General features: G+C 38.7%; 5 protein-coding genes across 6 annotated transcripts in view; 3 read left to right on the top strand and 2 right to left on the bottom strand.

Moving 5' to 3' along the window:
* Positions 1-685: 685 nt before the first annotated feature.
* Sec13 (nuclear pore and COPII coat complex component secretory 13) lies at positions 686-2,009 on the top strand. Its single transcript, XM_018035883.2, has 3 exons — positions 686-1,073; positions 1,162-1,546; positions 1,609-2,009. The coding sequence occupies exons 1-3, from the start codon at positions 832-834 to the stop codon at positions 1,915-1,917; spliced, it is 936 nt and encodes a 311-aa protein (XP_017891372.1). The 5' UTR covers positions 686-831; the 3' UTR covers positions 1,918-2,009.
* On the bottom strand, positions 1,981-6,725 carry tst (superkiller complex helicase subunit twister). Its single transcript, XM_018035882.2, has 11 exons — positions 6,636-6,725; positions 6,248-6,554; positions 5,518-6,169; positions 5,227-5,458; positions 4,896-5,149; positions 4,672-4,822; positions 4,321-4,599; positions 3,332-4,245; positions 2,909-3,267; positions 2,657-2,835; positions 1,981-2,581 (listed from the first exon to the last, which is right to left on the bottom strand). Exons 1-11 carry the CDS (start codon positions 6,663-6,665, stop codon positions 2,252-2,254), a joined length of 3,687 nt encoding a protein of 1,228 aa, XP_017891371.1. The 5' UTR covers positions 6,666-6,725; the 3' UTR covers positions 1,981-2,251.
* Positions 6,726-7,021: 296 nt separating this feature from the next.
* Positions 7,022-10,576, top strand: Cap-G (Chromosome associated protein G). The gene is made up of 8 exons (XM_018035833.2): positions 7,022-7,087; positions 7,216-7,449; positions 7,524-8,323; positions 8,405-8,933; positions 8,997-9,296; positions 9,361-9,735; positions 9,807-10,304; positions 10,383-10,576. The coding sequence occupies exons 2-8, from the start codon at positions 7,342-7,344 to the stop codon at positions 10,503-10,505; spliced, it is 2,733 nt and encodes a 910-aa protein (XP_017891322.1). The 5' UTR covers positions 7,022-7,087; positions 7,216-7,341; the 3' UTR covers positions 10,506-10,576.
* A 289-nt stretch (positions 10,577-10,865) lies between these two features.
* On the top strand, positions 10,866-12,321 carry Wdr92 (dynein axonemal assembly factor 10). Its single transcript, XM_018035834.2, has 4 exons — positions 10,866-11,152; positions 11,290-11,790; positions 11,858-11,955; positions 12,025-12,321. The coding sequence occupies exons 1-4, from the start codon at positions 10,886-10,888 to the stop codon at positions 12,230-12,232; spliced, it is 1,074 nt and encodes a 357-aa protein (XP_017891323.1). The 5' UTR covers positions 10,866-10,885; the 3' UTR covers positions 12,233-12,321.
* A 714-nt stretch (positions 12,322-13,035) lies between these two features.
* Rpb8 (DNA-directed RNA polymerases I, II, and III subunit Rpb8) overlaps positions 13,036-13,513 on the bottom strand; it is a 53,322-nt gene continuing 52,844 nt past the window's right edge. The window contains exon 5 of one of the 2 annotated variants that reach the window (XM_018035836.2): positions 13,036-13,414. In XM_018035836.2, the coding sequence (XP_017891325.1) occupies positions 13,297-13,414 (118 nt within the window). In that variant the 3' untranslated portion in view covers positions 13,036-13,296. The remainder of the gene's footprint in view (positions 13,415-13,513) is intronic. The other variant, XR_001916937.2, reaches the window with a different exon arrangement.

The following is a 13,513-nucleotide window of genomic DNA, read 5'->3' as shown; positions in this document are numbered from 1 at the left end:
ACAATTTCAATCCTGATTTCATTACCCGTATAGAGGTAAACGTAATTAGTGGTAACAGTAATCGTCACTCGACCATCGAGCACACTGCGAATTTTATAGCCACCCTACACCATGTATTACGGTCCCCGCGTGTATGTACGTACATATGTACCACGAAAGTGCGCCCATACATGTCGTAAATGGACGAGTGCCTGGGGAACGTATATCAATTATCCATCTTATCAACACAACGCCAGGAGCCTTGTCATTATTGGCATGCCGCGAGGGACAAGCAAGTCCGTGTTTGCTGCATCGGGGCTCCGTGAATTACGATGAACTAATTACGCTCGTGTGCGTTAGGAACGGCTACGTGTGTTCTCTGTTACGGAGGGACAAGTTAGCGTCGCTCAAATGTCCGTGAAACGATGCCAGAATTAGATATGAGTTCAATTAAAAATGATTCGATAAACGAGCCGTGATGTATTAAATGATAGACAGCTTTAATATTAAGCGTCATCGTTTTGTATGAAAGATACGTCAATTTTGTTCGTCAATGTCCATTTCATTACTTTACAACATCGGAATATACGTTTCAATGCATATTTAATTTGATTTTAAACATGATGACGAGAACACGATCGTTCCGTCTTTAAATTTTCGTATCCGTCTCCCCACTTGCGCGCACCCTGCGCAATCTCTGGATCAACCGTTGAGTGCGCACATGCTTCCACGTAAGTGACAGGCACTGTGCGATATTAACCTCCCGAAAGATCTAAATGGGCATCGGTTCTTCTTAATTTTCAAATTTCCTAAGTATAATCGTGAACTCTTGAATAAGAGTCGTTGGGGAAAATGGTGTCGGTCTTAAATACGGTCGATACCGGCCACGAGGACATGATTCATGACGCGGAAATGGATTATTACGGTTTAAGATTGGCCACTTGTTCCAGTGACAACTCCGTGAAAATCTTCGATTTGAAGAACGGGTCGCACAGTTTAGTAGCCGACCTCAAGGGGCACGTTGGACCCGTATGGCAGGTCACCTGGGCACACCCGAAATTTGGGAATCTGTTGGCGTCTTGTAGTTACGATCGGTACGTGACTATCTCTGGGTTCCTCATCACAGACTTTGTATATGTATATTTATTTTGTCCTAAAATCACGCATTATCTCCTGTAACAGGAAAGTGATTATTTGGAAAGAACTCGGAGAATGGACCAAGATCTATGAGCACACTGGCCACGATTCTTCCGTCAACTCAGTAGCTTGGGCACCGCACGAGTTTGGTTTGGTTTTAGCCTGCGGTAGTTCTGACGGTTCAGTGTCTATACTCACCAATAATGGAGACACTTGGGACACGCAAAAGATCACGAATGCGCACTCCATTGGATGCAATGCTGTCAGCTGGTGCCCTGCTATAGAACCCAGTCTCGATGCGAACGGAACGCAGAGAAATGGTTTGGTGAAGAGATTAGCCACAGGCGGTTGTGACAATTTAGTTAAAATTTGGAAGGAAGAGAACGATAGGTGGATAGAAGAAGATAAACTGGAAGCACACAGTGATTGGGTGAGTATCTATTATTTTCACGTTGTACATCGAAGAATGCATAAGTGCTTTATTTGTTGCAGGTAAGGGACGTTGCATGGGCACCTGCGGTTGGACCGTCGAAAGCTGCTTTAGCATCCTGTTCACAAGATCGTCGCGTGATTATATGGACTTCGAATGATTATACCAGCTGGACACCAACTATCCTCAATGTTTTCGATGATGTTATTTGGAACGTCAGTTGGTCGTTGACTGCAGGTATTTTAGCAGTTAGCGGCGGAGACAATAAAGTGTCCCTTTGGCGCGAGAACACCGAAGGACAATGGATGTGCATATCTGAGACAAATAAAGGCCAGGGGAACCTTAATAACACCGATCAACGCGCGTTATAATATTCGAGGGTAAAACATAGGATAATATTTTCTACCAATAAGAATTGTAAATTAAAAATATCATTCAATATTAATAACAACTTTATTCCGTTTGTTTTGTACTTTTATTATACATCTTTACATGAAGAAATATGATTTGCCAAATCAAACTAAATTCCTGCATTTTTTACGCTTGTGACGAAGGAGTAACTTGTACAGTTTTTAAACATAATACGCTTCATTAATGATGTATAAGTTATAAAAATATATATATATTTCTCATTTCATCGAAATCAAAAATATTCCGAACGTTTCCATGTATAGAAAAAATTATATGTACATAGGTTTTGTTAAATTAACTTTGTGTATAGAGAGACGCTGCGAAAACAATATCCCTTTTAATGGCAGTAGAAGCTTCTTCCATTTTTTCTTTTAAAACGGGGTCTCCTATGGTGACAGCTGCATTTTTAACATCCCGTAAAGTTTCGCTCAACTGCTGTATACACCGTACTATGATTCCTTCTTGCACATCCGTTTTCTCCATAATTTCAGCAAACGATTTCGCCTGCGCCCAATCGTAAACTACTTCCACTAGACCGAAGTTAAGCGACTGTAACGTTGCCAACTGATAATGTTGTTCTAAAGCTTCTAACTCGCCATGGATCTGCTTTATTTCTTCACAACTCTGCAGCAAAGAAAGATTATTTAAAGATCCTCGTAAATATAGCTAATCTGAAAAATTCTTAACTCCAGGAAATACCCTTTTCAATTCCGCTGTTAAGTTTGGCTCGACGTTGGTCCGTTGTCGAAATATTACGGCCGAGAGTAACGCTGCTATTTCAGCTGGTTGCAAAACAGTCAATACATTCTTAAGAATAAGCTCTGTAATTAGAAGTTCGTTACTTCCCATTTGTAGAGCGACTCGGCCTTTCAATGCAACTGTAAAAAATATCAAGCAAAAATGTTACATACACTCTTATTGATAATCCTTATGAGCTATTAAGATTCAAACCTCTTTCATCATTGTCTATGTATCCTAAATCTCTGAGAAGTGCGACGGCATTCGTGTATTCAGGATATAAGCTCAGTCCCTCATCGCTAAGTTTCAATTGAAGTTTATTCTTCTTACTTTCCAATTCGCTTCGTTCAAAGACGACCTCGAATTGTTCTTCGAAGTTTAACATCTTCGAACATGTCATAGCGTACACAGCTTTTTTCAAGTCGAGCAAAGTTTTCACTTTCATGTCGACGTCGTAATTCATTTTCATCTCCGTATACGGTTGCAGGATGGACTCGTCGCGAGAAGCATTAAGAGATACCATCAGTAATTCTAACATAGCTGACTCGTAAGTTGAACTAGGTGGCTCATCTCTGGAAACAATCCAAACTCGAATACTTCGTAAACTGCGAATCAATTGAAGTTCGTTTTACTTACTTAAATCTTGCTATTTGTCTCTTTTCCCAATTGCCCAAAACCAACTGGTAATCTATCTTAATCTGCCAATTTGTTATTTCTAATATATTCCAAGCTGCTATAGTTAATACTTCGCCTGTTGGTACTCCGGTTGGTACGAATATTCCTGTCTTTGTCAAAGCTATGATATCGTACCATTTTTCCGGTTTCTTAATCTGATCTTTTTCTTCCGATGGTGCTTCTCCTTCTTTGGTAGATTTTGGTGGCTCTGTATCTTTGAGAATTAACACTCTATATTGCTGACTGCCTTTCAATTGGACGGTGCTTAATAACAGGGCTAATTTATTGTAATGATTTTCGTACGATATCAGCAGAACTCTGCCTGGCACTAGGCACTTCACTGCCTTCTTCTGCGTCTCGTAAAAGTACGGCTTCAAATATTTCAAGTATTCTAAATAGTCAACGGCTACCCGATAAAACTCGGCTAACTGTTTTTGTACGTCAGTCAAAGGCGGTAGTTTTAACAATTCGTTCTCCACCTTTTGCAATTCTGTCTTATAGCTATTCTGTTTTATAGCCACCGGCGATTCTTTAAATGATCTCCGCATCATCGCTTCAACCGTTACCGATTCGTTTAGCCTTCTTAAATTTAAAACCATCGAATAAGTTACTTTGAATTTCGATTCCAAATTCTGCGCTTGCCCGCACATCATATTTTTCAGCTCGTTAAAATGCGGAACGGCCGTTCGACACATTACCACAACCATCCCTGCTGTGTCGTGACCCCTGCGGCCAGCACGACCAGCCATTTGTATGTATTCGGTGGGATGAAGTATCCGGAAATTCGTACCGTCGAATTTTTTAATTGAATCAAAGACAACGGTATGCGCCGGCATGTTTACACCCATTGCGAACGTTTCGGTCGCGAACAGTAACTGCAATTTCGAAAATATTTTAATCTCACGGAAGAAATAAATTAGAAGCTTATTCGAAATCGATCGGAAACTGACCTTAACGACGCCGTTTTGAAAAAGCATTTCGACTATCTCTTTCAAGATAGGCAGTATACCACTGTGGTGGATACCGATTCCACTCTGTAGTAACTCCTGCATCATAAGAACCTGCGGTAACTGTCTATCGGTGCCTTTTAAATGCCGAATATTATTTTGAAAGAACACCCTGATAGTATGCTTCTCAGTCTCTGTCGTGAGATCGATGTTCCTCAACAGTACCGCGCTCATGTCGCATCGTTTTCGTGATAACATGAAAACGACGACGGGCAACATAGACTAGAATGAAGAAGTTATTTATACGCGTTTACGTAAACGGAAGAACTTCGATGTTAGCTGCATTAATCGTACGTTGGATTTCAGATGACTTATGAACGCGTTCCATAGTACTTGTTCCTGCTTCGGAGTCATTTGTGTTTGCATCGGTTTCTTTTTAACGTCCTTAACGTTCTTGCTGACTGGGTCCTTTTTCGGATCCTTCGCGTTCGTTGCTTTGTACCAACTATGCGAAAATATTTGTATACACGTGAATTTCTAGCACTCGGACTGTGCGTTAAAAAGAAATCAATAGTTACCCGTTTAATAAGAATTCATTGTTTTCGTCTAACACCAAGAATTTTTCGTCCTTGGTCTTCCCGTTGGTTCCAGTGTATAAGTAATGCTGGAGCGGTACAGGTCGTTTTACCGTACTTATCACATACATCTTTTTTTTCTTCGTACGACCTACCCAATCGGCAAATATCAAAGGATTTGGCACAGTCGCGGACAGCATTACTATTGTAACTGTTTGCGGTAGTAAGATTACACTTTCCTCCCAAACGTGACCGCGCTAAAACAATACGACATAACGAAGTGTTTTCTAATAATCTTTGAGAAAAAAGTTCCATAGCAGTCAGTTTAATTCACCTCGTCGTTATTTATATAATGCACTTCATCAAATATTACGAATTCTAAATCCCTTAGAACTTCTGACGCGCAATATAACATGGACTGTAAAATTTCTGTGGTCATGATGAGACACGAAGCGTTTGAGTTAATTTGCAGATCTCCGGTTAATAGTCCAACACTTTCGAATTTTCTTTTAAATTCGCGGTACTTTTGATTTGAAAGTGCTTTTATGGGAGACGTATAAATGACTCTGTAGGAAATCAGATCGTAGTAGTATCGAATAATTGAAGTTCAATTACTAAGTTTTACCTCGTCATGTGTTTCTGACTTAACGCGATCGCGTATTCGGCTACCGTTGTCTTTCCAGCGGACGTATGAGCGGCAACGAAAACGTTACTGCCTTCCTCTAACTTGAGGATCGCCTGTTTCTGGAAAGTATCCAATTCGTATGGAAAACTCATAGCAAGCGTGGGAATCCGTTTTTCAAAATCGGTTATAGGTACGGATACATCTAATTGCTCCGCCCATTCAGACTTGGCAGTCTCTACACGTTTCTGAGAAATGTTTAGTATAGGAATGTCCACATCCTCTAGCAACGAGGAAATCTCGTCGAACGATGACTGTTCAACAATAGACGATTCAGTAGTCGCCTCTCCCTTTGTTTCTCTAGCTTCCGGTTCCCAAAAGTCGAATTCACTTCGTTCTTCGTTCACGATAGACATCAAATTGATCTTCTCAGCTATAGTTGAAATTTCGTCCTTTTCTGAGTCAGATGCTTGATGCTCTTGCACGGTCTCTCCTTTTGGAGTGTAATTATCGCTTTTAAACTCTACGCCAGCACTGAAGCCCTTCGCCAAAGTTCTTAAATTATTCTCAAAATCGATCTCTTCCATCGAAGGGTCCACTATCATTTCAGGTTCGTCAAAACCACCGGGCCAGAATGGAATATTGCTGCTGTCTCCTAAATAAAGTTTGTAGCTTGTGACATATGAATTGAATGTCTCGGAAACCTATTATCTTCTTTCAGTCAATGAAATACCTCTGATATCAGTAGGTGGGCCTGGTGCACGAGTCATGGACATTGAATTTCGTGAATTCTCGCCTGCTGACCTTACCAGCACCTCGTGCATTTTTCCAAGCTGTCCAGTAACAGGATCACGATCAAATTTTAATGTAGTACCAAGCGGTGCTAAGTCACAGTCTAAGAGAGACAAAATATCAGTCTTCCTCGACCAATAACACTGAGCATTATCCAAGTGATATATTGGAAGATTATCCAGACATTCTATATACTCCTTCAATTCAGTTCTAATGTCAGGCCAAATAGGTGGCAAATCAAATTTTACCTGCAAGATCATTCAGTTCAAATGATTTAGATTTGCAAATTTTCTTCAGAAGATACATCTGAATAAACTTAGAAAAAATACCTCCTGCTCAATATCGTTGTTTAGATCCATTCTTTTGTTGTTCAGGGTTCATACAATCTTCTTTTCAATTTTCTCACAACAGTAGGGCAGTGGCAAAAATGAAATTAAGAGTTTAGTTTCAATATGAATAGACAGTGAAACAACATAATAATTATCAGCATTTTATTTTAATCATAAAGAGATTCAATAAATTGTTACATAAATACAAATAAAAGTATTTTAGTCTCTCATGAATTATTATTATTAAACTATATACATAAATAATATCTTCACATCAGCTTTGTTATATTTCAGATTATGTTTATAAACACTGTAAAATACTATAATTATCTAATATCTGAAGAGAGGAATAATTTCTCTGATCAGTATTGTAAGCTGAATCCAGCCGAATGTTCCAAGTTCCCATTGCGATAAGCAAATTAGAACGTCTTTAATCTCAATTTTAATGAAAGGTATACCCTGCAAATCGCAGAACTTAATAGAGAAACATAAATTCTTTATAAATAATTGCATTTTCGTAAATAATATAAAAATCGTTAAATTTGTTGGAAATTCATGTAGTGATTTCACTTGGATATAGGGAAACAAACGCTTATGATTATGGTAGCAAATTCAAAAAGTGAACGCTTCCATAACCGTTACGGTCTGCCAGCTGTTGAGTGGCTGAACAAAATATATTTTGTCTGTAAACAATAATCGTGCAAAGATGAAACGAAGCATACAGGATATTGTAAAGCAAATATTTTATAATGTTCAATTTGGTAAAACTTGTCATCAGAAGAATATGAAAACGTTGAAGGAACTTTACGAGCACGTAAGATCGTGATAAACAGTCTCTGTTTTTCCTTCACGATTCGCAATTGTTAATAATACCGTTTGAAATTTTAGAACGATCTCACAGAGTTCTGGTCGATTTTTGAGCTGTGCTTCAAAGTTCCTCTGAGTATACCACAACAGCATCCGCGAGTTCAAAATGTTTTAATGTTCATTGCCAAATTTGCTGCCAGCTTGTACATAGTAGCTGAAAATGATGAATCCGAGGAATCCATGTGCCCGTTCCTTGCCAAGCTGTTCGACTTCATTTTAACGAATCATCACGCAAGAGAGACAGGAGTCAGATTTCGTATTTGTCACTTTTTGAACATGCTTTTAAATGCGATGGGTGATCAAGCTTTCATCGATGATAATCTGTGCGATAGAATCACTAATTCCATGATGGAAAGGTTGTTAGATAGATCACCGAAAGTAAGAGTGCAAGCAATATTCGCTTTACACAGACTCCAAGATCCTATGGATGACCAGTGTCCGGTTATAAAAATGTACATGTTTCACGCGTTGAAAGATCCGAATGCTGAAGTTCGAAGAGCAGCCATAAATAATATGGGCAAAAATCAGAAAACTTTGCAAGTGGCAATTAAAAAGACCAGAGATGTGGATGAGAGAGTCCGCAAAGTGGCATATATTTTTATTAGTAAAATAACAGTAAGATCTTTGACTATTATTCAACGAGATCAATTACTAAATGATGGTCTGAAGGACAGATCTGAGATAGTTAAAACAACTGTTAGGAATGTCTTGCTACCTGCATGGCTGAAACATTTCAATGGTGAATATATTAGTTTGATAAAAGCTCTTGATGCTGAAATTGGCACTGATGTGTCAGTGTTAGCTCTGGAGACTTTGTTTAAGTAAGTATTTATATTATAGTTGCTCATATATGAAATTAAATGTTTATCTCGTACGATGAATGTTTCATTTTTGTTTCTCAGGGATGCACAACTGAGTACCTTAATAGAAGAGTTACCGATAGACAAAGAAACGAAATTAATTCCACTGAAGAATTTAGTCAGTGAGAATGCATTATATTGGAAGTGTCTGGCGAGATATGTTCAACGTGAATTCACAGAAGAATTGGAACAAATTTTACCGGAGTTAACAACATTCTGTACATATATCTCCGATTTTATTGCGTTGATGTCTTCGCAGCAAACCAATAAATGGGTGAAAGATATGCAGAAGTTTGTTCTGCTACAATTATTTGAAATAACGACATTTTATGATTTATCGGATGAAGTTGGAAGAAAAAAACTACAAGAATTAATACTGAATACTTTAATGGGCAATCACTGGACCGAGGAAATTATTGAGTGCGTGGTAACACATTTAGTAAAAGTTATACCAGATGTGAACACCAGGTTAGATACTTTAGCGAATGTGATCAGTGATATTAGGTTGCCTTTGAAGGAAACTGCTGTTACACAGATTTCGGAAGAACAACAGCAACAAATTAACTTACAAGTAAGTCTACTCTGGTAAATGCAGTATAAAAACTTTCATTTTCTAATGATAAATTTTATTCAGAAAGCGAAACTGAGGATACAGTTACTGGAATTGAAAGATGAAGAGTATCAAGCGATACAAGACAAAGAGTATTTAAAAGCTGATAACTTAAAAAATCAAATTGATAAATTAAATGAGAAAATAAAAACGCTATCGGAACCTGCTGTGGTGCCAGTTATATCTAACGAGGAAGTTAGAGAAAAATCTGATTCGGATACAATGATCAAATGTTTAAGTATAATATGCACGATGATGCATTCAGTAACATCGTTAACGCCGACACTAAGGGGTCTCATGCAAATATTCCATGACAGTTTAGATGTAAGCACCTGACCGATGTATAAATCTGTTTCAATTTTTAATTTCTAATAGGATCTGTTTTTAGCACCCGAACGACAAGGTACATGTATTGGCGATAAAAGGGATCAGCATTTGTAGCATACTGGACAAGTCGTTCGCCAAAGAACATATATTGATATTGTTCCTACAATTTTCTTTGGAACAAGAGAACAATGAAATTTGGATCATGACTTTAAAGGGAATCTTCGATTTATTCTTGCTGTACGGACTCGACTATTTCGACATCTTAGAAAATGTCAGTGAGGGCGACAGTAATAAAACTGCCAATACCGAAAAATCTCGTACCAAATTGTATACCGATAACGATTCTGAAGTTGCCTTTGAGAAAATGACTCAAAACTTCACTGGGGACGGTAATTGTAATATTATCAACATCTTGACCGAATTATTAGAGAACGAAGTAAGTATATGTTCGACATAGACGTAATATTTATTTAATTAAAAGATGTACAATGGTCGTTCATTATTTAGGATGAAAAATTAAGAACAGTTGCCACGGAAGGCCTCTGCAAATTATTACTCAATCGACGAATTGCTGGCACGAAGCTCATCTCACGATTAATCATATTATGTTTCAATCCCGTGAACGATAACGACTTCTATCTTCGACAATGTTTAAGTGGCTTTTTTAGTAATTTCATTGTAAGGATACCCGATGCGGTGACCCTGTTGGAACAGATCTATTTGCCGACGTTAGCGACCATTTGTAACGCGCCGGAAACCAGTCCACTGCGCGAAGTGGATCCTTACGATATATCGAAATTCATGTTGAATCTGATTCACTTGGGATCTCGTAAACCTGGCCCGCACAACAATCTTGTCTTTACAATTTTGGCGGAAGTGTTGAACCCGGAAAGCAATATCGATCAACAGATGCTGATTGTGACTTTAAAAAATGTTCGTATAAATTTAGAGGACAATGCGGCTAAAGAAGATTTACGGAAAGCTATTGCAGACGTGAAAGATCAGGTAAACGTCTTGTACAAACGATTTACTCTTAGTGCGTGACTTGGTACATCATAAACTGTGTGAATTTATTTGTTTAAGGTTGACCCTTCCGAGAAACGATTACTGCAGTGTATTAGGATCTTTGAAAGAAAAATAGATGCTCCCGAGGATGCCGATATGCCAATGGATGAAGACACGGAAGCTGAAGACAATGATAATTGAATAAGAAATTCCTTTCATAAACGAATAATGGACTGTATTAAATTTAATATTAAATTATGTTTTCTATCATCTTCGAGATCTCGCTTCTTTAAGAAGAAATATTTAACGAGTTAAGTACCATTAATCGGCATTTCATTGCTGCTATTGATTCACTTGTTCAGTTATGGTGTCAATTTTCTATTCGCAATTATAATTGCTTCACTTGCATTCTCACATTTATTCGCTACTCGCAGCCCGCAGCGAATTATTCGCTGCATGAAAACGCATCTTTATATTATGTCAATGGGCATGCCAGTTTGTTTATGGATACCTCAAACTGTTCCTACATAGAGTCACGGGAATCTTGCTTAGTAACCGAATTATAATTGATTCGTGAAATAATGGAGAAACTGGAGAAGCCGCAAATAATTTGCCATATAGAGAAATCCGTGAATTACTCATTATTCGATACGAAATGGATTCCGTGCAGCGCGAAATTCGTGGTTATGGGCTCGCGACCGCGCGGTAGCGGGATAATACAAATTTACGAGGTGTCCAGCGGTGAACTGAAACTTGTTAAAGATATCGAGAGATCACAGCCGATAAAATGTGGAACTTTCAAAGCGTCCAGCTTGAAAGACAGATATTTAGCGACTGGCGATTTCCAGGTATGAATACAAATAATGATATCTCTTTTAAACGATATTAATTATCAGATCGTTCCTCATTACTTTTTACATCTTTTTATTTTTTTAACATTTTATTATTCCTACGTGCAGCCATTCCTTAATGCCACCTTTATTAGGGCAGATTGAACGTCTATAATCTTGAAGATCCTTCAATACCAATTTATACAGCCAATGCTCACAGTGAGATCATAAATTGTATTGACGGTGTGGCTGGGCAAAGCATTGGATGTGGAGCACCTGAATTGGTGACAGGTTCCAGAGATGGAAGCGTCAAAGTTTGGGATCCTAGGCAAAAAGGCAAACCAGTTGCTGTGATGGAACCTAAAGAAGGTGAAACCCGCAGAGATTGCTGGACAGTCACATTCGGTAATTCATACAATTCTGAAGAAAGAATCGTGGCCGCTGGTTATGATAACGGGGACGTGAAGATGTTCGATTTGAAAGCAATGTCTGTTCTATGGGAAAGCAATTTAAAGAATGGCGTTTGCAGCGTGGAGTTTGACAGAAAGGACATTCCTATGAATAAGCTAGTGGCTACTACTTTAGAGTCAAAGTTTTACTTGTTTGATTTAAAGACACAGCATCCTAAGAAAGGATTTGCTTACTTGACCGAGAAAGTAAGAATTAAACTGTAGGAACGAGAAAATAAAATCAATGCAGGTTTAAACAGTAGTCCTTTTTTAGGCACATGATTCAACGATATGGTTGGTCAGACATTTACCGCAAAATCGTGAAATATTTATGACTTGCGGCGGAGGAGGAAGTCTCTGTCTTTGGAAATAGTAAGAATCACTTTTATTCTTGTTTCCAATTTCTAAGAGTTCCACGTCGCTAACAATTTATTATTACAGTAATTATCCGGAGAAACGGAAAATGCCAGATACGGATGGTGTCGATCAAGGAGTCATAGGTGACTTGACTCTTTTACAAAACAGTACACTTTCATCACAGCCAGTCAGCTCCCTGGATTGGAGTCCCGATAAACAAGGCCTGGCTGTCTGCACCGCATTTGATCAATGTTTAAGGGTGATCATCACTACGAAACTTAATACTTATTAAAGTGAACCATCCTTTTTAAGTTCCGCATATATGTAAATAACTATTGATTTTCTTAATTTGTATAAATAAATAATAATCGATAAAAAGCGTTTAACATTGTAAAACTCCTGTTTTACAATTATTTGTAAGTTTCCTCCTCCGATACTTTGGAGTTGGAAACCGTGCTGAATCTTTTAGTCACCTAAGTTGCCGACTACAGGAAACATTTCCTGCGGACCATCGATTTTTGTCTCCGTCGGTGCAATCAAATTATTGTATAAATTCGCAGCACGGGCGGCCAGATAAAAGCGAATTATATGCCGTTAGGCCGATCTGTTTAGGATCAGACCATTATTAAGTCTCAGTCTTCTACCGCGACAGAGTTACGCAATCGGCAAGTCGCCATGTTGGAGCTCGAGAGGAGCCCACGCCAAATGCACTCATACTACATTGTCGCGCTGCAGCCTCGGCCGGCTCGCGTTCAGCCGTACAAGGTCAGGAATACCGCGAGTTTAATTACATAAACTAGCTATTGGCTATTCCCCTAACTCAGCGACGCGTCACTCTTGCGCATTCTTTTCGTCCCTCGCCCTCTCGCTGGCGAAGCTGCGCGCGTTCGAATTGGATCACGTATTTAATCTTGGCTTCGGCGTTCTCCAAAATGGCGTTTCGTATGCGCATCCGAATTTGTATCAACCTGCGTTACAGCGCTATGCAGTGATCAATGATCAGAGTCAACATGAATATACTGAACGCTCGGTCTATTCTCCTATCTCTATGTTTTCAATTAGCGATTTGTACGATAGAAAGAAAGATTAAGGAGGTAAGGATTCAACGGGTACGAAGTTTATTTTCTTACATGGAAAAATATCTTTATTGGTCTTATCGCATATTTGTGAAATTGTTCTGGGAATGACAGTTGATAAAAATTCATGAATGTATGTAAAATATGAATAACAATCGGTAAACGATGGAGTGCATTTTCTTCCTTACAGTTGCAAGTAGTTCTCAACTGGTCAGTCGTATTTATGTAACAATACATATTCTTCCATATAAGATTCTATTTGATGCAAACGTCGGCGCAATTAGAACGCTAACTTCTTCATGAGGAGGTACATGTGTTGATCGATCTCGAAGCCGTGTAGATTGTTCGCGTCACCCTGTAGCCTCATCAGAAGTCCACCGAAAGACACGTAGGCAGATCTGCAGCAGAAGAAAGAGCGTTAGTCTGAATCATCTCATTCATAAAATTTGCATGTGATTTATTATGAAATCGATTGCTAGTTCGTCTACTGTTACGCT

Source organism: Ceratina calcarata, unplaced genomic scaffold (assembly GCF_001652005.2).
Source record: "Ceratina calcarata isolate Rehan_Ccalc_2016 unplaced genomic scaffold, ASM165200v1 scaffold93, whole genome shotgun sequence".
In the NCBI taxonomy this organism is placed as follows: domain Eukaryota; kingdom Metazoa; phylum Arthropoda; class Insecta; order Hymenoptera; family Apidae; genus Ceratina; species Ceratina calcarata.
This window is presented reverse-complemented; position numbering and strand designations above follow the sequence as displayed.

Bases quoted from the DNA above. Each gene is read 5' to 3' on its own strand.
- Wdr92 (XM_018035834.2), top strand. From the start codon at position 10,886: ATGGAGAAACTGGAGAAGCCGCAAATAATTTGCCATATAGAGAAATCC. The intron at 11,153-11,289 runs GTATGAATACAA...CACCTTTATTAG, and splicing joins TAGCGACTGGCGATTTCCAG to GGCAGATTGAACGTCTATAA. The intron at 11,956-12,024 runs GTAAGAATCACT...TTATTATTACAG, and splicing joins AGTCTCTGTCTTTGGAAATA to TAATTATCCGGAGAAACGGA.
- Sec13 (XM_018035883.2), top strand. From the start codon at position 832: ATGGTGTCGGTCTTAAATACGGTCGATACCGGCCACGAGGACATGATT. The intron at 1,074-1,161 runs GTACGTGACTAT...CTCCTGTAACAG, and splicing joins GCGTCTTGTAGTTACGATCG to GAAAGTGATTATTTGGAAAG. The intron at 1,547-1,608 runs GTGAGTATCTAT...TATTTGTTGCAG, and splicing joins TGGAAGCACACAGTGATTGG to GTAAGGGACGTTGCATGGGC.
- Cap-G (XM_018035833.2), top strand. From the start codon at position 7,342: ATGAAACGAAGCATACAGGATATTGTAAAGCAAATATTTTATAATGTT. The intron at 8,324-8,404 runs GTAAGTATTTAT...TTTGTTTCTCAG, and splicing joins GCTCTGGAGACTTTGTTTAA to GGATGCACAACTGAGTACCT. The intron at 9,736-9,806 runs GTAAGTATATGT...TTCATTATTTAG, and splicing joins CCGAATTATTAGAGAACGAA to GATGAAAAATTAAGAACAGT.
- tst (XM_018035882.2), bottom strand. From the start codon at position 6,665: ATGGATCTAAACAACGATATTGAGCAGGAG. The intron at 6,170-6,247 runs GTATTTCATTGA...AACTTTATTTAG, and splicing joins CCCACCTACTGATATCAGAG to GAGACAGCAGCAATATTCCA. The intron at 3,268-3,331 runs GTAAGTAAAACG...GATTGTTTCCAG, and splicing joins AGACAAATAGCAAGATTTAA to AGATGAGCCACCTAGTTCAA.